At 38.8% G+C, this 24,594-nt stretch overlaps 2 protein-coding genes across 12 annotated transcripts in view; one reads left to right on the plus strand and one right to left on the minus strand.

Moving 5' to 3' along the window:
• Positions 1-24,594, minus strand: part of LOC129723561 (uncharacterized) — a 104,925-nt gene that overhangs the window by 33,307 nt on the left and 47,024 nt on the right. The window lies entirely within an intron of this gene.
• LOC129723556 (huntingtin-interacting protein 1) overlaps positions 1-24,594 on the plus strand; it is a 41,057-nt gene that overhangs the window by 14,766 nt on the left and 1,697 nt on the right. For 4 of the 10 annotated variants that reach the window (XM_055677852.1, XM_055677857.1, XM_055677854.1 and 1 more), the window contains exons 2-11: positions 11,732-12,392; positions 12,519-12,940; positions 13,001-13,062; positions 13,130-13,861; positions 13,926-14,035; positions 14,449-14,487; positions 21,900-22,413; positions 22,664-23,034; positions 23,314-23,785; positions 24,007-24,254. In XM_055677852.1, the coding sequence (XP_055533827.1) occupies positions 12,360-12,392; positions 12,519-12,940; positions 13,001-13,062; positions 13,130-13,861; positions 13,926-14,035; positions 14,449-14,487; positions 21,900-22,413; positions 22,664-23,034; positions 23,314-23,785; positions 24,007-24,254 (3,003 nt within the window). In that variant the 5' untranslated portion in view covers positions 11,732-12,359. Of the gene's footprint in view, positions 1-2,873; positions 3,029-3,126; positions 3,284-11,731; positions 12,393-12,518; positions 12,941-13,000; positions 13,063-13,129; positions 13,862-13,925; positions 14,036-14,448; positions 14,488-21,899; positions 22,414-22,663; positions 23,035-23,313; positions 23,786-24,006; positions 24,255-24,594 lie in introns of those variants that run through there. The other 6 variants (XM_055677853.1, XM_055677855.1, XM_055677849.1 and 3 more) reach the window with 6 other exon arrangements.

Consider the following 24,594-nt stretch of genomic DNA (forward strand, 5'->3'; position numbering starts at 1 on the left):
AGCAAGTTATATCTGAGAAATCTTCATACAAATTCAAAATGCAATACGATAAGCGGAGTCACCAGTAATTGACGTCCGATAAGTTTAGGATTTTTGAGGGCTCAAATGGAAGCAATAAAATTTTGTTCTGGCTCTTTGCTATCAAGTTTTAACATTTCCATCTGCCGATGAACCGCTTTAATACTCTTAGTCAAGCAACGACATCTAGTTCTGGTGTGAATGATAAAATCGATAGTTTCAGCATTTTTTTAATAGATGGCAATACACAAACAGTCGCGCTCACTGGTGTGATTTATTAGCAAAAATTAGCGGCGGTGTCCCATTGTCTGAGCACAAGGCACAAAAAACACAGGCTCAACGTAGGAATCCGGATGGTACTGCTGATGAGATAGAAAATAAAGTTTGCTACGAAGATCACCATGAAGACGTCAGATCATATGCTTGTAATCGTGTCATTTCGGATGTCTACGTTAGAGAGAGGAACCAATCATATAAAAAATGTAAGAGGATGATGGTGATAATTAAGCACAGCAAAGCATTCGTACTACAGTCCGTATCAGAAATCGACCTTGTTTTTTTATTATACACAGACTTCGCAGCCAACTGCCAAGTGTACAGGACAATTGCGGGATAGTAGCGCTACTCGAGCATACGAAAGAGACTCGAACATACGAAAACTGACTTGTTAGGCCAGCATCGTACCTCGAGACCATTTGGGAGATGGTGAAAAAACGGTCTTAGAAATCTTGTTCATTTCTGCTATACAATACACACTGATTATTACATTCCATACAGAAATCTTCCTCTCAACGTTACATCCTACTTGATGAATTAGACTAAATTTTGATCGTTGTTTGATATATTTACAGAAAGTTTACTATCAAACCCCAGTCATCCACACTCCACCACAGGTTTCCGGCATCCTGTAATTCACTGGTCCGTATCTGACCGGAGACTACAAAATTTTAGACTGTTTAAAGAAGAAGATCTCAAAATACACAGAGAAATCCTGTATACTAATACAGCTGCGTTTATTTCGTACACATTGTTGTACAAACATCTCTCCCAGCTGCTCTCGAGGTGCGATGCTGGCCTAACAAGCCAGTCGTCGTAGGTTCGAGTCTCGGCTCGGGAAAGACTGTTAGTATCAGTAGCGCTATCCCCGCTATTGTCCTGTACACTTAACAGTTGGCTGCGAAGTCTGTGTATAATAAACAGAAAGTCTAGTTCCGATACGGAATGTAGCACCAAGGCTTTGCTTCTTTTTGCTTTGCTGTACATAATGAAGCGCACGAAGGAAATTTTTTTGCAGGACGCAATTAAAACCAATGCGACGAAAATAGGAAAAATAGGTAGGAAATGTATTCTGAGTAAATGCGAAGATTAATTACATTCAAGTTTTTCGTATCAATATGAGCAGAATAGATAAAAATAGTACAGTTCCTTGGTACGGCGAAATTTAATCAACAAATAAATTTGTCAAATTGTTGTCAATTTGAGAACGGTTAGAGTTCAAAAACGCTCTTGCTCAAATAGAAAGAAATTGATTTCTTCTCGTAAGCTGGATGCTGTAATTGTTTCAAGACTACGTAAAAAAAATTATTTTAGGAATTCTGTTTTATAAAAATTTGTTTCTTATTGTCTAATTCATTTCTAAAGTATAATATCTGTTTCATAAATGCCGAGCTCTCCTAAATCCGTCGCCTCCTTTGTCGCCTTTGTCGGGCTATTTTGTGTTTAATTCTTCTCATTATACTTCCGGCTGTTACTACACACTTTACCTCACTATTCATTTTTTAATTGTTTTGATTTCTACAAAAATCGTTTATAGTTTTTCAGAAAAACAGATTCATTCTGCAAATTATCATTACAGAAAAGTTTTTGCGGTTCTGCTATTTTCGATTTTTTGTATTTTTCGATGAAGTAATAGGTGAAAAATACCAAAGCTATGAAAATTGGATCCGCAGCCAGTCAGTTTGGAAGTAAGATGCTGACATAACAAGGCCACCGTTTGCTAGAGTTAGATAAAAATAGTTCGAAAAAACAAAATGTACTAGATTTTTTCAAAGAGATCAGTGCAAGCTTTTGCCCCACACTACTCTAGTAGGTAGAACCGAATCGCTTCTAATATGTAGTGAGACAACTCAAGCGCTGCACTTAAAAAGTCAGACACACGGAAGATATGAGTCACTGGAAAAATGTGTACGGTGAATGATTGATGTTTAATTAGCAGAAGGGCTATCTACTGCTTGCGCTGTGTTTCAACAGCTATCATTTTCTGAGAATAACTGAAATAATGAAACTTCTATCACAGCCGAGAAAATTTTACTTGGTATGATTGTATACTTTTACGACATTATAATTTTGGCATGAAACAACCTAAAAATTTAATCACATTTGATAATTCGCTGCAGACCGTGCTGCAAAATTACCATCTGACGAATAGAACAAAACTCGCTAGATTAACATCTATCTATCTATTAACATCGATTATTTCCACGGTGAACACGGTGTCTTGAACATTTGCTGACGCCCTCCAAGCCAATCTCTATCATTCACTCACCCGCTCTTATCTAATCGGACCCAGTTGCAAGTATTTGCGCCGAAGAACTTGCAACACGAACTGAAACCACCGGCGCGTTATCGGAAGGCATCGATACGCATCCGACTGATAATAAGCAAGGTAATTTTGGGGTAAAGCGAAATTCCATATGACAAAATTTTTCAGCTGAATCACACTCTAGTTTAACTAAAGTGAACAGTAAAAAATCTAAACTCTCTGATGCCGTTGGTCAGCAAATGAGACCTTTACCCCAAGGACAAACTGCCCCGGTATCGATTGAGTTCCTTCATGTCTAATCCTATTTGTGGCTGCAGTTTTTTGTTACGCCCGAGGTCTGCTCGACAGTACGGATACGACCGGGAAGCGACTACAATCGAGGACAAACTGTACGAAGAGCGTCGTCTACCAAGTTCAGCGTATATACAAAAGTGATTATACCTGACGACGGTGATCTGCGAAGTCAAGGTGACTAATTCTACTGCGAAATTCTAGTGTGAAAACAATTATAGTCGTCGGTGATCGGCGCTTTCGGTGTTAACAGTTTCAAATCCAGATAACGAAATGAATACGTCATCATCGGAAGGAAACGTTTTTGAATAAAAAAATTTCTGTGGAATATAACCAACAGTTTACGTAAAGTGAATTCTAGATCCGCCGACGTCGTAATACCGTGTTCAAGCAGGGCTTATCCGTGTTCTGTCTAGCTGTGGTGTAACTACGGTAGCGGTCTTCGTAAATCTAATCCTATAATACACAAATGGTTTCATTTACATGTCATAATGACACTTGGACTTATATTCTATATATTTAAAAAAAGATTTGCTGGAAAAAAGTTTATAAAGAGAAGGTGAATTTGAAAAAAAAAATCTTTTTTTATGGACGCCTGTCACACAGAAATTATGACGATTTTTGTTAATCATTGTGCTGGGAAATTTTGTAATGTAATCTAGTACTTAGACCGTTAACCGTCCGATGAATAAACGGAAACTTTAATCACAGTTTTCGAGTTTTTGACTCATAGGAAAAGTCAAGTATTTGATTTTTTTCAGTTTCAACTAAGTAGTTAAGTTTAATCAAATTAAAATAAAAACGCCAAAAGTTTTAATCCTATCATATCTACTTTCTTTGTAGTTCCTGGAAGTAGAATTTAGGCGTCGTACACAAATTACGAAACGCATATGGGGGCGGGGGGGCAGGGTTGAGTCTGCGTTACTTATTGTTACGTATGGGGCAGGGTGGGGGGTTAGTAGAGACAGTTACGTAACTGTGTTGTTTGCTCGAAATTGAAAATTTCGGAAGGGGTCAGGTTGATCAGCGTTACGTAATTTTAATCGTTACATCAGGGGGGAGGTGGTCTGAAATCTAGGTTTTTAGCGTTACGTAATTTGTGTACAACGCCTTACGGTGTTTTTCACATGTTTAAATTTGGCGAGCTCTTATTCAAAGGTTTTCGATTATCCGGTTTGAAGACGTTTATGTCGATGGGAAAGATTAAATTTGAAATGAAATGAGAAAATTAAAACAGTCAGAGGTACAGAAACGTGGATTGCTGATTTCTTTTTGTTCTAGGTCACTCTAAACTGCTCTAGGCAAAACTTATTAGTTTATTTTAACCCTAGACGAAACTTTCAAGCATTTTTTTTGGGAATCGATCCATTTATAGTATTGTCTTGTGCCAGGCGTCAAAAAAATGACGATTGATCGATATTTTGCAGCAAATGAGTTCTTTCCGTAAGTTATTTCAGCTGTTGAGCGTGGTTTATTCCCACATATTGAGATAGACATTCACCATAACTTCTCTAGAAGAACGACAAAAATGCAGGTGGGACTGATATGCAATCATGGGCAGTAAATAGCAGTGAAAATAATTTTGGCCAGGTTTTCACACGAGTTACTCCTCTGTGCGACGCCGCGTTCTTGTATGGTCATTACCCAGAACCATTTTGACTGGGTTTTCGTCCAACATTCTTATGACATGTCCAGCCCACCGTAGCCTTCCGATTTTAGCCGTATGAACTGTAGTGGATTCGCCCAGTAACTTGTGCAACTCGTGGTTCATTCGTCGTCTCCATGTTCCATCTACACTCCACCGTAGACCGTACGCAGCACCTTCCATTCGAAAACCCCTAGGACACGCTGGTCCTCCACAAGCAAGGTACATGTTTCGTGGTCGTAGAGGACTACCGGTCTAATAGTTGTTTTTGTAGCAGCAAATTTTGTTCGATTGAAATGTTTTCAGTAGTCCAAGGTAAGCGCGATTTCCGGTCATAATGCGTCTTGTTATCTCTGTGGTAGGTAATGTCGTTGTAGGCGGTCACTAGTGAACCCAAATACGCACTCATCTACCACCTCGATTGCGTCACCGTCAATTAGAATCCGGATTGGGAGGCTAACTGTGTCTTCCCTCAAGCCCCAACTTCTCATGTATTTTGTCTTTCACGTGTTTATGTCTAGTCCGAACCGATTGGCCTCTGCTTTAAGTTCGCTGTACGTTTCCGTCAACGTGCCAAAGTTGTGTGCCTTTATGTCTATGTAGTCGGTGGAGCTAAGTGACGGGCCGGACTTCCTGGAGATGGTACCACTCCTGTCTATCCTCGCTCCTGCCGCAACGAGCTTTGAGATTTTGCGTCGTTGACGTCTTGTACACAGCATGCACTGCATACTAGATCAATGCTTGAAATGTTTCGTTAGACAGTGGAGCAGAAAACTGTGAATCTCACAACACTAAACGAAGGCACAGCTTATTGCTTTTAAAGTGAAATGGCAGCTAAATTGAAACTGTTGAGTACTTGGTGTCAAAAAACAACAAACAACAGAAGACTTCAATGTTTAATTTGGTTAACAACAAAACCCATGTTTATCACACATTTCAGAGTGAGAATTGCAGTTTAGTTCTCAAAAAACCTTTGATTCCACATTTAGTCGTTTGTAAGTGCTTCTTATTTCCTCTAATTTGACGTTTTTAAGATACTATTGACTACGAAATTTTCTCAGCTTTCCAATTAAACCAACTGAATTAAGCTAGCTATCACACTTCTTGTGCTAGACCTCGTTAAAGGTATACATTACCGAAAACTGCAATATTATGTCAAGGACCAATTTACGCGAACAATGAACCAGTCACATGTGAGCATTCCTAGCACAGACGACATGAATAGACACCAACCATTCCCTGTGATATTCTCTATATCAATATCAAAAAAAAATTGACCCATTCCAATAGATCAATTTATTTATTTACACTAAGGTCGCTTTTTACACGGTTTTTTACGCGGCTTTTTTTACGCGGATTCCGGAATTTACGCGATTTTTTTTTACGCGGATTCCGGAATTTACGCGGTTTTTTTACGCGGATTCCGGAATTTACGCGGTTTTTTTATGCGGTTTTTTTACGCGACATGTATCCCCCGCGTAAAAAGCGACTTCAGTGTATTTATCACTTTAACGAAGCTTTAACCATGTGTTGGTCATTCGACTCGTCCCAATAGGTCAATTCATGTTTGCTTCCATGAACCTAGACTAATTTGATGTCTCGAAGGTAAAGGTTTTTTTAAAAGTTTGAAACAACCACTTTTCTTGAACAATTTCTAAACCTGCTGTTAGAGTGTAATAAAAAGTGATGTCTTGAAGGAAAACATGCTGGTAAACGCAACAGTACCGTAAAGTATATGTGGAGCAGAGTGCCGCTAGTTTCTCGTCGTCTATCATTGCTGCGGGCACGACTTCTATTCGCGTGCAATCAAAACTGCAATGCTGCTACTGATGGTAAACAACCATCAATTACTCAATAAGAATTGAACATTTAGGCAACAGTTATGAGTTATAAGTTATTTTATTTAATTTTAATTTTTTTTTCCATTCACTAAGATCTATTCAGAATATTTTTTCACATTTCAACATTGTTAGATATTTTCTTATTTTTAACTTTACAAATAATATTATATACTTATATTGGCTGTCTTCGTAAAACAGTCAATGTAATTGTTGGCAAATGAAACAAAAGCAAAAAACAAAAATTATTTTTTTCAAATTTTAACTTCGTTTGCACATATAAAAACGCTACAGGAACAATATCACCAAGTGTAAATTAAGTTCTTTCGAGTGTTATTGAATATATTTCTGAAAAAATGAAGGGGAGGCTGAGAATTAAAATATGTAAATCGCCGAACAAACGAACTAATTCTATCTGTAATTACAGCGTTTAGTCCCACGTCACCATTTCATACAACCCTGGGGCTGTATACGTTGTAATATGTTTCATTAAATGGACCCCATTTAATCTATTTAATCTATCGCCCATTAACGCCTGTTATACACCGTGTATCTCCAACAGCAATAAGGGCTCCACTTGGTATCGTGTTAAGAACAAGAATGAAGTTGAATTTTTTACACGCTTTTCTTTCGAGTTGAGCGTAGATTTTCGCAATGTGGGCGGAGCGACGCACAGTGCGTTGAATGTATGGGAATGCGGGACAAAACTCAAAACAGCCATTCTAGTATTTTTTTTCAATTGGTGTGACACGAACAATGTTTAGTACCGATGAGAACTACTTTTTGCACAATTGACGAATGTCAAATACGTCATCGCAAAAATGTCTCAAACGCCATTTTTTTGTACAGAAGCATAAAATGATAATTTTCCAAGAAGATTATGCATTTCGAGATAAAAGGCTTGAAAAGCATATTAAAATAATTTCTAGGCGATGAAAAAGTGACCTAAACGCCATCACATTTAGTTTTTATGATTATTTCTATTTGAATCTCTTTTAACTGTGTTTATTTACGGTTTACTGTTGCAAAACATCTAGACATTGTTAATCCAGGATTCTTTTATGTGTTTTGCACATAAATTACGTGTTAAACATAAAAATAAGGGACATATGTACGACAAATTGCTCACTCTTGGTTCCAGAGGTATCATTCGAAAACGCGAATTTCAGTTGAAAGAGCAAACTTGAGCAATGGCAATCACTTCCAAAGTTTGAAGGACATTCCAAATAAGAGGAAAAGTGAAATTCAGAGAGGTATTTTGGGGTACTTTTTTTGACGATCGATTTTAAATCGAAAGTGTCTTTTTTTCTAAGCATAAATAAGCATGACTAAGAAGCCTTTAACTTCCAAATGCGCTACGTTATGTCTCAATAGTAACATGTGAAATGTAGTAGTTACATGCCTCTACCGTTGCCATTTTGATTTTAACATGAAAAAATATAAAGTATATTAAAAAATTAATTTGAAAACTGAGAAATTTTTTTAAAAATACCGTGTCACTTGAGTAGTTGAAACCATTTTGCAGTAGATGCGTGCCATAATCGTATGAGTGAGCTTGGGAGGTTAATAATATCATTACAGTATGTCTCAAACATGTATAAAACATACCAGCACATAGAATTGGTTCAATAAGAAATCCACTTTTTTGATTTTTGTCTATGGGACGTTGCACTGTGCGACGCAGTCGTTAACACTGAGTAATTGTCATTGGCATCAAAAGAAAATTTGTGCTTTCCTGATGCTTAAGTTACCCTGGTTCAAGATTAACTAATTTGCGTTACAAGTATTGGACCGATAATGGGCACAAAGGAACAATTGAACAAGAAAATCACAAAATTTCGCAGTGAAAATTCTTAAAATGAGGGTTATATCTTGCTGCGACAAATTGTTCATAGGAAACACTGCCGGTTTACTTTGTTGTCCTGGTCGTTATTGTAAAACTGATTATTGAGAAATATGCACATTAAAATTTTACACTAGTAGTATCGTAAGCCAGGTTGAGATTGTGCCATTCCAACCCATTGTTTGTCAGCCATCTCATGGCGATCCGAGACCAAACTTTCTTGGAAAAGATTCCTCAAATGCTTAATCAAGGAAGACTAATCTTCAAACCCGGAAAAGATGGCTGACAAGTCACGAGTTAGATGACACAATCTCACCCCCACTGGCACAATTTCACCCGACTGACGGTAGTTGCGAAAATTCTCTTAACTCTTATCTTCAACCATTCATAGTTCTTAAAAGAACAGATTCCATTATTTTCACCTTGCTCTCCGCTCTGCCCTCCGGTAGCTGTGCCAGCAAGATATCCTGCTGTATGCGATGGTACCTCTTGCTGCCGTATGCAAAGGTAAGGTGTTCCACAGTACCCGATAGTTGATTGTAATCCGCTCTCATTTCCTGATGTCGCATACCTCTAAGAGCTACGAATATAGACGGAGCGACGCAAACTCGAGAATGAGAAACGAAACAAAGCACTTTGCTGAGTGAAAATATGTAGGCAATGGAATTCATTCCGTCCACATCATTGTTATCCGTGCTCGGGTTGCAAGGCAATAGCGAGGAAAGTGTATGGGACCCTGTGAAGGCCTAGAAGGTGTTGGATTATTTCGAGCCTAACCCGAACCTTTCGATTCTCGACGCGACTCTGAAGGCAAATTGTTCCACTTGGTTCGTTACGCAAACCATTAAACAAGCTGGGCTTCGTGTATTCAAGGTCCGGTCATCAAGGTAGACGCAAAGCAGATACTGGGGCTGAGGTTCTACCTTACCAAATCACGGTTTGATGTTCCGGAAGACATAAGGAAGAAGAAAATGGACAAATACGCCAAAAAAAAAACTTGCTCTGGTAGGCCATATGCCAAGGCGATAAAATAAGTAAACCGTACATCACAACGGGTACCATTAACAGCGAAATTCACCGCACCGAGTGCCTCCAGAAACGTCTGTGGCCCTTCCTGCGGTCCCACGGAGGCGAAACATTATTTTGACCGGACCTGGCATCATGCCAATACTGTACGCATTATTTTCATACACCGATCGTTTTTCTGCGCTCTTTTTCAGATGATTTCATCTTTATAAAAATACAATTTTCGTTCAATTTTTGGTTTTTTTTACTGAACATTTCGATTTATCGGTTCTGAATAATATTAGGTCCCAAAAATGCATTTCTAATTCATCATTTTCTAATATTTATCATTTTTGATATAAATATACTATTAATAACTCTGAGGTGAATGAAGAATGTGATATTGTGGGGTGGGGGTGGCTGTATGCTTGAAGCTATAAAAAAAAGAAAAATGCATATTTTCCCCCTGAATAAATCGTCCTCTTAATGCTAGAACTAGATCAGCGGTTCTCAACCTTTTTTTTCCGCGTACCCCTTGACGATATTTTTCATATCGATTGTACCCCCTGGCTTGGAATGCTCTCGCGTAGTGGAGAGAATAGTGGTAACGGGTGACAACTAAAAATCTGGAATTTTTTTGGGGGGTCTTTTACTCCTCAACAACACTTAGAGAGAAATGGAAATATGTATATGAAAGCTCTATCCTTCCTCTTTATGTCAGTATTTTGTGTTTTGTTTATACATGCTCAATTCGGTTCAAAATGGCGTCCAAACAAGGAGCATTCCGCAAGTGCATTGTACGGTTCGGTATGAACTGCAAAACAATTTTGACAAGAGGTGAGTAAGGGGCCATCCACATACCACGTGGACAGATTTTTAACGATTTGGACCCCCCCCCTCCCCCTCCGTGGACAACTTCCCATATAAATTCTAAAAAAATTGTATGGACCGTGGACATTAGCAACCATCCCCCCCCAAAGCTGTCCACGTGGTATGTGGATGGCCGCTAAACCATTTTGAGCCAGGGAGAAAGCTGAAGACCAGCCTGCGTAGTGAACAGAAAAGGACTTTCCCTTTTTGTCAAATCATGGTTCAAGCCTAGAGGTTTGGCTATCAGTTAAAATTTATACCAGAACGAATGTTTGAACATTATGATTCCATTTCTTTTAAAACATCATACAGATGAATTGGGTATGTGATTCAGCCAGAAAAAATATCATCACAGTACGTCAAAAACACAAACGTTCCTAAGCAACCACACGACTCCATTTGTACCCCAAATACGCAACCCAATAAATCCACCCCAGTGTCGTTCAATCGAAGATTTCCTTGAGATTTTGAGTTCCTTTGGTGCAAAAATAACTGGAAATCAACGAATTGTGAACAGTTGATCGGTAAAATCAAGAGATGCATTCGAAAAGCGGACTTGAAGGACCTTTCTCAAATGTTCAATATTTTTTGCTAGCTCATAGTGTATGTATCTTCATGAGAATTAAATCAGTTTATCTTTAATTTCTTCCACCTTTTTTGACAGCTGTAGAAAAAAATTCCAAATTTTTAGTTGTCACCCGTTAGTTTAGTTCAGGTTTCAAAATGAACTATGGTTTGTTTGATTGCTACAGTCATGTTTTAGGAGCAAAATTGAACAACAAATGAAGTATTATAAAAAAAATTGCTTTGTCCGCCATTACTGTTTTTTTTTTTTCGCGTACCCCTTGAAAGCTTTCGAATACCCCCAGGGGTACGCGTACCCCAGGTTGAGAACCGATGAACTAGATAACCCGAAAATTGACGTTTCGAGAAAAACGAGCTTGAAAATTTGACCTATTCTGGTGATGACGATTCAAATGCCATTTTCAATGGTTCAGATTATATGAAACGCATCCATATCATTTCAAGCCGGTTATAGCAAAGAAAAAATCAACAAAAAACTGAGTTATTCTGTTTTGTCACAAAACACACTTGTTTTACGTTGAGATATATAGTTTTTTAATTGATGAATAACACTTTTGCGTGTTACAACGAGATGATGGCATACTTAACTCAAAATCGACAAATTTCGAGTTATCTAGTTCTAGCATTAAGGGGACGAAATATTAGCAACGAAAAAAATTCAAACATCACACCCCTGATATTCTAAATCACACGCTACATACAAAGTATGAGCATGAAAATGATAAACACCAATTAAACCCACAGACATTCATTCCATTTTTCAAACCAGGTTATCTCTAGTGGATGATGAGCGGTTAAGTCTCTGTCGCCGCTACTGATTGATCTTATCATTATACCTCAGACGATTCCAAACAGTGCCAGTGTATTCTACTTGCAAATATACTGCATATAAATAGCCTAGAGTTCAAAGACTTTTGGAATCTTGTTTGTGTGCAATCCAGTTTGTTTGTTTTTTTCTTGATCTTGAAAAGCTAAAACAGCTTTGAGAAAACATTCTGTTCAACCGTCCCACTTTCATATCTGATAATGTTTCTAAAACAATTATCTCTCCTACTTTTCCTGCATTTTCGCTCTTTTTCTCTGCCTAATTTCAGATTATATGAGGAAAGTGTAGCTCTCCACCTGTTAACGCATTGATAATCCGCCAGCTTTACTAATTAGGTTACCTTTGTTTTGGGCTAAAATGAGCAATTAAAACAAAAATTTAAAGTAGCATTTGTTACCGAACAAGTAAACAAGAAACATTCAGTTAAACTGTAAATCATCGGAAAGCAACATCCAATAATTGTGTTACGCTGCATAGCAGATTCGAACGGCCATAAATTAATCCAAAGCTTTTACTTTCGATGCGCACCAGAGTGGAAAACTTAAGCAACCTGTACAACTGCTTTAGAAGAGGTACGCCTCACGGAAGAGCCGAAAAACCGAACATCGAAGAAAACAAATCAATCCGCAGCCGGAATCCGTTAACTGATTGATGGCAACAAGACGAAAGTTTTTCCATCGAAAGATTTTTATTAGACTGATTACTGTTTCCTAGAGAGCATTTTAACTCTTGTGACATTTTGCTTATACCGGAAATTTCTTCATAGTATGCAGATTTTGTTTCAAAATTTAAGCAAAAAGTTAGCTAATTGAGAGCGCATTTCTTAAAATTGAAGCACAACTGCTGACAATTGTACAAAGGATTTAATCAATCGATAAGCATTTAAGGCAGCCAAGATGTCGTTGACCGACAAAGAATATTACAATCTGGTAAGTACCAAGAGTTTGCCTATTTACTAACAACACCGGTTTTGCACCGCACTTTTTCGTTGGTTTGAAAGTGTTCAAAACAAACGATGATAATCGCCTCTCTAACCTGGGTATCTTTTTCGTTAGACAATGAGTATCTCTAAGGCGCTCAGTAACGTGGAGGCGCCTATCAAGGTCAAACACGTACGGGCAGCCATCATCGGCACGTTCCACAGCAAAGGTGGCCACGCGTTTTGGGCCATCGCCATCCGACAGCCAGTTCAGGAAAACCGAATAGTAGCGTGGAAGTTTTGTCATCTGCTGCACAAAATCCTTCGCGAAGGGCATCCGCACTGCTGTCAGCACTCGATGCGCCATCGAGGAATGCTGACTGAGGCGGGTAAACTGTGGGGTCACCTGAACGATGGCTACGGAATTTGCATCAAGCATTACACCAAGCTACTGGTAACGAAGCTAGAGTTTCACGATCGGAATCCCCGGATACCGGGCAGTCTGGCGCTGAAACCTGGAGAGCTGGAACATATCGGTGGAGGTGATATAAACTTCTAGTAAGTGATTGTAGTTATGTCAGTTATAGAGTTTGTCTAGTAATTTCAGTTATTTCATAGCTTCCAGCTTGCGGTGGAAATCTTCGATTATCTGGATGACATCATTGCACTTCAAGCGACAAGTGAGTGCAATTTATTTAAAATCTAATTTAACGGAAAAATCAAAACTAAACATTGTTCTTCCCCCAGTCTTCAACTCAATCACCACGTTCTGTGTCAGTTCCATGACTTCCCCCGGTCAATGCCGTTTGGCACCACTGATCCCGTGTATTCAGGATTCGAACCCATTATACGACTTTGTCGTACGAATAATGTTCAAACTGCATGCAAATCTGCCATCCGATCTGCTTACTGGTCATCGAGAACGGTTCCGAACACTATTTCACCAATTAAAGTCGTTCTACAATCAATCCCGGAATCTGCAGTACTTCGTTAACCTCATAACAGTTCCTAAGCTTCCGGATGCTCCACCTAACTTCGAACAGCAAAGTGACCTTGGCAATTATCAGGCACCGGTTGTCGTAATGCCTGACTCTGAACCCATCGATAACGATGCAGAATCAATAATGTCAGAGAGCCTGATCGATACCTCCGAAGCGGCACCACCCATTCCTGAGCTTCCTCAAAACCACCACCAGAATCATATCCAGCAGGCGGCACCTCCAAACTATCAGGTATTGGAGCTGGAGCGGCTTCTCAAGGATCGCGACGATCTAATCCGACATCTGCAGATGGAGATCGAGCGGCTTTCAAACTACGTTAAATCACTCACCATCGAGCAGCGGGATGTGCAGCAGCGACTCGAAGAACAGATCGGCCAACTGAACTCGCAACTAACATTCAGCCAGGGTGAACTGTCCAACTTGCGAATTCAAAAGGAAGAACTGGAGCTGCGAGCCCAATCAGCACCTACTCTAGAACGTAAGATAAAGTACACAATCCTAATCGAATCAAAGATCTCATTCAGTAACATTTTAATCTATAGAAAAAGCACATGCCGAGGAAGAGCGGGCCAAAGCAAGCGAGGAAAAGTTCCAAAAGCTGAAAACCATGTACACCCAGATACGGGACGAGCATGTCCAGCTGCTTCGACAGGTGAGCCAGATAGCAAGAAAAATCTGTTCAATTGCGATGTCTGCCTTCGAATTCGCCTGCAGTGCATAATATTGATGGATCTAATTTTTTTTTCTTCTGTTCATTTCACTTTTTTCCGTTTTTTTGCATGCTGCACTAATTTATGGGTTGATGTTTTTTATTTTTCACTCTCAATGCTACGGCTGTTTACGCCTGCCTGGCATATCGACACCCCCCCCGCTCGGTGCGGCGCGAGGCGGAACAACTATCGCGTTACAAACACTTTTACTTTCACGCTTGGGTGATCAAACGCCACTTGTGTTTATGCTTGGTTGCGCGCTCGCTTGTTGTGGGTGCGATATTCTTCGATTCTTCATTTGGTAAATTTGGTTTGTCCGAATATTTCACTGTTTTAATTTTGTGTGAACGTGTAGACTAAGATTTATGAATACAGAGTGCAATGCTACAAACAGGTGAGAAAAATTAAACTGTGGTTGGGTGCAGCCAGTTACAAGAAACATTGAATAATTCGCACAAAATTAGGAGAACCGGCAGTTATGAAAAGTTACCAGGCAATCTGAGTAATCTGAAATATCGATTCTCATTAACGGAGACTTTATTAAATATAAAAATACCAGAGTGCTGTGGAATGGGGTGAAAGTGATCTTCTAAAAATTCCTGATAAAAATTACTGATCGCGATATACAGTGACTGCGGGTAATTCTGCGCAGCACATTTTTCCGCGTACTCATCTTAAAAAACTGTTTTTCAACAGTTAATTTTACGAAAACATACTTAATTTCTGTACTATCATAGCAGGCTATGCTATGCACATGGTAAAGCACACAAATTTGTTGTGTTTTAGTGAAATTTACAATTGAAAAATAGTTTTTTTAAGATGAGTGCACAGAAAAATGTGCTGCGCGGAATGCGACTTGTTATTTCTGCTCAGAAAATCACTAGCGTGTAGGAGAATACACTAAGGCCGCTTGTTTCGCGTTTTTTACGCGGATTCCGAAATCAACGCGGTTTTTTTTACGCGGATTCCGGAATTTACGCGGATACCGGAATTTACGCGGTATTTTTTGCGCGGATTACGGTTTCTCTTCACTCGGATTGCAGAATTAACACGGGTTTTTTTACGCAGATTTCGGAATTCCCGCGTTTTTTTACGCGGATTCCGGATTTTACGCGGTTATTTTTACGCGGCACATATCTCCCGCGTAAAAAGCGACTTTAGTGTATCTTTCACTGCTAGAACAACTGCAATGCGACGCACTTCCTTGAAGAAAGCAACAAACCATGTGTATCTGAGTAGCTTGCAAAAAAACACCGCAGCGGGATCTGAAATATCTCTTCAGGGAAATAATAAATTGGTGTGAGCTTTCTCACACGAAAGGACATTGCGCACAATAACTACACAACAGAGCTCACTGCAGTTCTTCATATATCAAACGAGGGCAGCGTCTAGCTAGCAAAGTAGATTGCATTGTTTGCTTTGCATTTCAAAACTGAAACAAAAGTCCAGCCGCTCGTCACTCATGTTCGCTTATTGAATGTTATCGAATTTTTCTCAGCAGTACGCACCGCCTTGTACTTCTATGTATTCGCAATAAAGTGATTCACCACTCTTGTTTCGCTCGGCTGTGGTGCAAGCAGCAAGTGTATTATTTTTTCTGCGAGCGGCAGGAACACAGCACAAAGCAGAAAAAAGAAGTTCGGTGTTAAAAATTGCTACACGCAGCGCTCATGCTGGGCAAGAAGTGAGCAGTGAATGTTCAAACTGCTGTTGATAAAAGATTTGGATAGACATTACACTTTCTACATGCATCTGTATTCATGTTATTTCGAATTTAAGAAAGTTAGAAAATCAACTCTCAATCTTTTTATAAATACAGAAACGATTTTTTTTATTGAACCTTGAAGTTATTCCAAAGCTTAAAAGGTTCAGGATGAAAAAATGAAAAAAAAAATATTGAAAGTTAAATATTTAAGAATATTTTCAATTTAAACTTTTTGAAGAGAAATCAAATTTTAATCACAGACAAACAGACGTGCCTCTTCGAACAAAAATCCTGAAAAATCATCGTCCTTATTCGAAACGTTACACTCATGCGCCACTATGTGAGCTTATTGCCTACTAACTTATTTTCGTAAAACGGTTTTTGTCTTTGCTAATGGATGTGCACGCTTCCTCAAATCCACTCAACCAGCATCACTGATGGTTTTGTCTTTGATAATGGAAAAGCACGCTTGCTTATAGCGACACTTGCGGCATTATTGCCCACTAAGCAAAATTTCAAAATTATCGGTATTTTTCTGGTCGATGAAATCGTCATCGGGTGGCAACGTCTGTTTGTCTGTGTTTTAATAATATAATTTCAAATCATAAAAACTGTCTTAATGCATACATTTTTGAAATATTTCGAAATTCAACTTTGGAAATTTCAATTTTTTATGAAAATACGCTTTTTTGAAGGTTATTTGACAACAAATAATTATTTCTTTGACTGCGAATAATTTGGATCACTTTATTTCATTCCATTGAATAGCACTGAAAGCAGCAAAATATGTTAGCAACGATTAAAGCCATAGTAAAATAACAAATACTGAGTTATTACGAAAATATTGGGATATGCATAAGTTTCAGCAATGATATTTCTAATTACTATTCTGAAGTAAGTTTCTCAGGGTAGGAAACGGCTTAATCAGAGGCGCTTATTCTAGTCAGTCGAAGAAAACGGAACACAAATCCTTGAAATTTGATCAATATTGACGATTTCAATGACGGTAACGAAAACTTTGGTTACACAGTGCAACAAAAGTTTACTTTTACTTCTGCCTTGGATTCTATGTATAATTTTTTGTTGTATTGTAATGCAAAAACATATTCTTCCGAGTTTGGACGAATTCCACCTTAAGGAGCAACAATGACACCACTTTTAAATTTTGAATTTCTATTGACTTTCTGCAGAAATAGCTTATAGGACGATTTTGCGATTAGTGAAAAAAGAGATGTCAAAGGCAAATGAATCAACTTATGATTGATATAATTGCTTTCCCAAGCACGGTCGACAGAATTATAGACCTAGTAATTCGGAATGTACTTTTTGGCTGTGACAGCCTGTTTCGGCTAAAACTGCTCACATTCGATCTAGACAGCGACTGCAATAATCCTTACTTAGCAGAAGCAGCAGTGGCAGAGGATAGCAATGGCAGCGGATAGCAGCAGCAGTGGTAGCGGGTATAAGCAGCGACATTGGCAGAGCCAACGACACTTCCTCTAGCAAAAAGCTGCCTTTGTGCAGTAGCGGGTAGCATCAGTAATAGGTTTACTAGCCGGCACTTCCTCTAATAAAAAGTTGCCGTATTTTGACAACACACAAACGTTTTGGGATGCTGCCATTCAAAATATATGGACCGTCAAACTTTCAGTGTGGAAAAACTGAAAGTTTGACGGTCCATATATTTTGAACTGTTTATCAGGAAATGGTTTTTTTTTTCTGTTGGGTACATTTTCCACTGCGACAAAGGATTCGATCTTCGGTGGCGAAAAACACTGTCGGGGTAGCACATGGATGCGGTCAACATTATATCCGGAATTAAATTGAGCAGCAATTGTTCTCATGAGAACAACAAACAAATTATTGTAGATTAAATATTTGTTCGTTTTGCACTAGAATATTTTAATCTGCATGCATTCTGACTCTTGAAACTTGTTGCGATGTATAGTGTTTGTTTCATTCCTGTTCAATGATGTATGTGCAAACTGAAGTTCAGTAGCACTTCAACTCCTCTTTTGCGTAAAATTTTGAACATATGCCATATAAGTAAAGTAAAAATTAACCTTGTGTAGTTCTTCGTCAACCTTGTGGTCGTGGCTTTGCATACAATCCTTGTGTGTTTTTTTTTTTTTTTCAATATAAGACACCACACTTAATATAAGCGGATCGATTAATGCTATATATACTTGATAATATTTTGCTGTGAAATATATTAACCCTTTAGTGCCCAAGTTAATTTTCAGGCGGACTTCGAAAGAATCACTATGAAATTTATAAACGATAAGAGGCACTAGAGGGTTGAAACCATGCCAAAACTGTTTTCGTAGAATCACTGTTTTGAGCTCAGTTTTTGTCCGATTTAAGGTCTGTTTTTTAATGATGGGAAAGAAAATGCGATTATATGGACAAACTCTTAGAATTTTGACATTGCTGATCAATTTTTATAACATTTTTCGAATAACTCAGTTTTAATTGATGTTTTCCGAAGCAATATTTATTTAAAATGAGTACTGCGGGTATGTGCCCAAGAAAACCCCCATGACTATGAGTGAAATATCTATCGTTTACTTTATGACCAAACTTAAAGAATGCTCTAAAGTCTTATTAAATAAATCGGAGTGAAATTGGTCGCTCATGAAATCCACGGATTCTTTTGGCAATGTGCTATTATTCGATATGTACATGACAAGAAAAGATTACTAAACTGAAAATCATCATTATTTACAGCTACTTTGGAAATAAAAATCACGATATTTCAGGTTAAAATCTATTCGTTGTCACGAGATCAAATACACTGAGTTTGCTCTCATTTGACCATCGTTCATTGCATAAAGTTCGAAATTAGAAAGCTTGCCGTAATTTACATTAAATTAAATTTAAGTAAACTCAGGGGCGACTCGTGGGTTTTGGAGCTACCTGTAAAACGCCAAATTCTGAAAAACACAGTTTGAGGAAGTAATCATAATCATGTCCACGAAAAAACGCAAGTCATTCTCTTTGCTACTATTTAAAGATAAAACTAAAAAATAATAAAATATAAAGTCGGATTTGGAATTTATTTTGTGCCTGGCGACTCCCTGTGCAATGCACAAGTTGCACCTATGGAAGAGCGTCTCTGATTTTGGTTTGATTTGATTTTTATCATGATGTATAAAGACATGGTGTAACGGTATGTCAAAAGCAAAGTCGGCCATATTGAAAAAAAAATGGCCAGCGAGTAGGTTTATTTATAAACAACTAGGGCATAAAAATTAAATTAAATTATCATTTTGATATTTCAATTATAAATATGACAATGCTACATACCTTGCTACCAATATTCATTAATTTAAGAAACAATTTCCAACTTAAAACACCTGAATTTGCGATATTCAATTGCCTTGTTAGTAAGGATATATCAACAAACACGAAAAAGTTATTCGCTGTTGCATAGTGATGCTACGTCTCCAACCCTCCAAAGTGAAAAAACGCTTCCCTACCCCGCGCCTACTTTTTGGTCAAACCGTTACACCATGTTCTACTCATTATGATTTTTATCAGAGAGCCTAGTCGCCTTTGAGTAAACTAAATAAATTAAAAACAGTTTTTTTTGGCTCTCAAAAATATTTGTAATCATCAGTACCTTCCCAGCATAGCATTTTTAAATAGCTTCTGAAAAATGAGTCGTGTTTCAAAAAAAAAAAATCAATAGCAATGGCATCTGGAAATAGCTACCACAATATATCTAACTAATGGTAGCAGTGGTCATAGGCTCCTACAGGAAAAAATGGCATCTTTTGCCCATAGAATTTTCTATACAAAGTTTCAGTCAAATAAAAAATGGTCGGGTAAATTGGTTGCCCGCTTTTTGTGGAATTGCACAGTTAGAGAAATTTTATAAAAATGTTCAAAATTGCCCCGAGCATTCAAGGGTTAATTTTGACAGGTACGTGATTCTCTTAAAAGTTGTATTGAAGGGCACGTAAACATTGCCTGTTGTTGTAAAAAAGCCTGTGGAAGTTTATCGCGTTTACAAACTGCCACCCAAATCATCACTGAAGCTGCACTCTGGAATCGAGGAACATTTCCTTGGGACTCCAAAATATTGTCTCTTGCTGCTGCTCATAATAGATCACTTAATACATTGTGTGGCTGCTCCAGGACAATTGGTTTCTGTTCAGAAAAAATACCTCGGGAATATTGCCGTGAAAGTATCATTTTCGCCCTCTTTTTCTGAAGGGGATTCGGAAACGTCATAAAATTTGCGCTTCACGTAGGCCTTACATCCAAGATTAGTTGCCAAAATAGCGTAGACAAACCTTTCACCGATCTGAAAATTCAGATCGGTGAAAGGTTTTAACTGAACGTTGCCTTTTTCGCCGGATACGCTCCCTTCCAATTTTAGGTCTTTCAAAGAGGATGTCTCCTTAGGTAACCTTTTGATGGTTTTGTAATTGGAATCTCGCTCAACCCCACACGATTGCAAGACCGGTCACCGGTCAAAACACGCTTTACTACAACATCCCAAAATTGCTTCATCGCGCATCAAAAACAAAACGCAACCGAAGGACAGGCAACACCATGCGTATTTGTGAGTGCATACATAGAGTAGGAACACTCACTGATAGTTTTATAATATACGAAAGGAATGGGAAAGACAAATCGAATATATTAAACATGATGAACATTCTTTTTTTTGTATTTCTGTGTAAAAAAATGTTTACTATTTGAAATAGACTATTTCGAAAATTTTGTCTAATTTTTCACATTCGACATGAAAAAAAAACTTTCAATTCAATTTTACAGCAAAATATATTTGAACCCTATACGCTAAATTTATTTGAATATATTTAGTATAGAATACTACATTTAGAAATTAATTAAAAATATGCGAAACTTAGTAGGATCTCGCACAATTCAACTACCTAGATATGTGCTAATGAATAATGTACCCATTAGGGTGGGGAATCGTTATATGGAAAAAACGAAACTTGATAGCAGAAGGCCAGAACCAAGTTTTTTTTTTTGTTCTTTTTGGGGCCCCAAACAATCCTAAATTTATCGGAAGTCGATTGGTTTTGTCTCCGCTTGGCGCATTGTATTTCAAATTTATATGGAGATTTGTATGGAAAAACTAACTCTTTTGCATTTTCCATTCCATAGAGCTCAAAATGGCTCAAACCAAAGGTTTCATGACTTCAAATGGTAGGTTTTTTGATGCCTAACAACTTGGCCGAAGACACTAAAGAGCTAGGGTGTCCCAAAAAAATGCTAAAGCTGTTCAAAGTTGAGTATGTCGAAATTTATGTTGCAAATCATTTTTTCTGCCAACACTGCCAGTGTACCGGCGTCAGTCAGATTTCCATCAGAAGTGACATCAAAAACACGTTGTAGATTCTACCTACGACTAGAATGTTGACCTAAATTTGTTTACTTGATCCAGCTGAGTGTATAAACTCGATGGGAATCCTGCTGACGCCGGTACATTGGTAATGTTGGCAGAAAACAAAATTTTCTGCATTCAAATCGACATACTCAACTTTGAACAGCTATAGCTCTACTTATGGAGCACCTAGCTCTTCAGTGTCTTCGGCAAAGTTGTTAGGCATCTAAAATACTATACTTTAACATAATGTAGTGCATTTTTAGAGTATTATTGAGCTCTCTAGAAAGGTAAATGCAAAAAAGTAGGTTTTCCCATATAAATTTTCATACAAATTTGAAATGCAATGCGCCAAGCGGACTTCCGGTAAGTTTAGGGTTTGTTGGGGCCCCAAAAGGAACCAAAAAAACTAGGTTCTGGAAAATCGATCATTTTTCCCCACCGTAGTACCCATGTACCTACGTCATTTAACTTTTCAAACACGTTTCTGGTTAAACAACAAAGTAATCTATGACAACTTAAAAACCATGGAACAGAGATGGGCACCAAATTTCAGTTTTTCAAATCTTTTGGAATCGATTCGGAAATTCCCTATTCTAGCATGTCTCAATTCACTGTGTTCTAGAATTGCTCGTATTTGCGACTACAACAGTGAAGCGATTTTATCCGAACAGGTCTATCTTTTTTTAAAGATCTAACATTGTCAATAACAAACGATATTTGTGCAACTCCCAAACAGCATGGGGAAATCAGCCGACAGCTGGCGACCTCCAACAAAGCCGCCTTGGAAGCTACTGCAGCCAAAGAAGAAATTCGTATTCAAATGGAAGAGCTTCAGCAAAAGCAAACCATTGTGGCGGAAAAGCTTCAGCAAAGCTCTTCGGAAGCCAAACGAGAGCATGAAGCCGTAGCCGCTGAGCTCCAGGACACCACGGAGAAATATGCCACCCTGCAAAACAAATACCAGGAAATGGAAGCAGACCGGCAGGCTGAGATTGCCGAACTAAAGATCAGCCTCGAACGGGTGGAAACAGAACTAGCCACATTCAGAACCGATCGAGAAACGTTGCAAGCCGAAAAAGGAGCGCTGGAGAGCAGCCTCGGAGAAATTCAACTCGAGCGGGAGCAGCTTTCCAAGCAGTACGACGATGTACTGCTCAAAATGGAGAAGCTACAAATCGAGTCCGAACTGCACTCACGGGAGGAAGTTTCTCTGCAGCAAAGTGTTAGCGAAAAAGCTCAGCATGCACAAGGTAAATATAGAAAAGTTGCCTCTAGAAACTATTTCTCAGGATATTTTTAATTTGTGTTTTACATGCATGCCAATTTTCGATTTATGTGATTGTTAGTTTGATTGTAACTTTTTTCTCACATTAATTCTGGAACTGATTTCTAAACCCATTCTATTCTCATGTCTATATCAGTAACCACTCAAATATCACTCTTTCGAATAAAAAACTGTACAAAGACCCCCATTTTTAACTATCATTTTATCGTAAACAGAACTGTCACAAAAACTGGATCAATTGCAACGGGACTACGAATCCCTGCAAAAACAACACACCGATCTGGAAGCAGCTAAGGCTGCACAGGAGCAACAGTTCAACAGAACCCACGAAGCCGATCTGCTAATGCTAGAATCGTTGCAGTCTGAAATGACGGAGAAAGTGTCTACCTTGTGTGCTGAGAAAGAAAACCTTCTAGTGGAGAAAGATAATCAATTCCTACAGTTGACAGCACTGCAAACAAAATCCAGCCAACGTTCGTCGGACTTCGAATCGTTGGAGAAAGACCTCAAAAACGTTATCGAGCAGAAGGATCACGAGCTGGACGAACTGAGGGCAAAATACCAGGAACTGGAAGAAAAGTATCAGGTATGGCGGTTGGGTTTTCTTTTTGTTTGGTTTATCGGTAGCAATTGTGTCTTGTATTGTGCTAACAATTTTTTGTATTTACATAAACATTCATCATGAGTAAATAACGCCAAGCTACATGTATCATAAAACGGAACATTCGCGCAATTCCCGTGACGCTTTATTGACCATCCCGTTACGCTAAACAGTGGTAAAAGAGATCATTTCGCCATCTCTGTGTTAAACAAATAATTTTTCGTTCCAAATCTAATCTTAAAATTTTTTGTCTTTTACCAAAAGTCTCTCGATGCAAATATGGACCGATTGCTGACCGAAAAAGGTACAATCGAGTCCGACCTGCAAGATTTACTTCACCAACAGGACGAAATGGATCAAAAGTATCAGGACGCACTGGGCACAATGCGCAACCTGGAGAGCTCCCTGGTGGACGCAAAAATATCCGGCGAAACGGCGCTTCGCACGCTGCTCGAGGCATGTATCAAATCTTCCGAGAAACTGGCACTACGAGCGATAAGCGAAAGCGAAATGCCCGGCGCTGGCGGAACTCCTACGTACTTCCTGATGATTGCCGAGGAACTAGAAGAAGTTCTCTCAAAGCTAGCAATAGTTCATGAAAGTTATCGTAAGGATAACTCAACGAATGTGGAATCACTGGCGCGAAAGGTTATCATTGGTGCCCATCTACTGGCATCGGCGCACGTACAGGGAATGTCTATCTGTAATCGTTCCGCGAACATCGAGTGTGGAGAACGTAAGTATAAAAATGTTTCTATTATGTATTTGGGTGTAAAAGTTGTTTATTTGTGTCAAAGCAAAATGAAATAAGTTTTTATTTCCGATGCATGCAAAACTTTCGTTCAATTTCAACCGCGTGAGTATTTTGAGTTACCCGAGTTCCCAATTTTATTGTTTTCTGTCGCTAACTCTCCTCCCCCCACAAACACGAATCATCGTTAAATCAATCACTCACAGGTATAGCCGAGGAGATCAAAGAACTGGGCGGATCGATCGCCGGTTTGTTCCAGTCGCTACACAAAACAAGCGAATCAGACTGCGTCGCGACTAAGATAGTCGATCTGCGAAGTAAACTACAGAAGGTAACCTCCATGATTGGCGATTTGAGCAAGCAAACGGATGGCACAGAGAACCTGGGCGATCTGGTCGAAAACGAACTCAGCAGCATGGACAAGGCAATCGAGGAAGCGGCCGCCCAAATCGAGGTAAACATTCCACCCGCAATCGGCGACCGCGGCCGGTACGGACTGTCCGTTAGACGTGCGCTTCTAGACGTGGATACTTGCTTTATCCAGTTCAATTGTTGCCTCATTTTGCCCAGGTCTACAGTGGTGAGCCATTTTTCAGAGTTGGCCAAATGTTTAGCCGCAAGCTCGGACGAGGCTTTTCATAACTTTGGGCAAGGTTTCGTCTTTTCGGATTCGATGCAATTCTGTCCATATTTAACTGTTCTTGGAAAAATATATATTTACTCAAGATTAATTGCTGAAACTTTTCTCCTGCACGGCTCTACTTTACAGCTGACATCAAAGCTGATTTTCTTAA

The sequence above is a fragment of the Wyeomyia smithii genome, chromosome 2 (genome assembly GCF_029784165.1).
Source record: "Wyeomyia smithii strain HCP4-BCI-WySm-NY-G18 chromosome 2, ASM2978416v1, whole genome shotgun sequence".
Lineage (NCBI taxonomy): Eukaryota > Metazoa > Arthropoda > Insecta > Diptera > Culicidae > Wyeomyia > Wyeomyia smithii.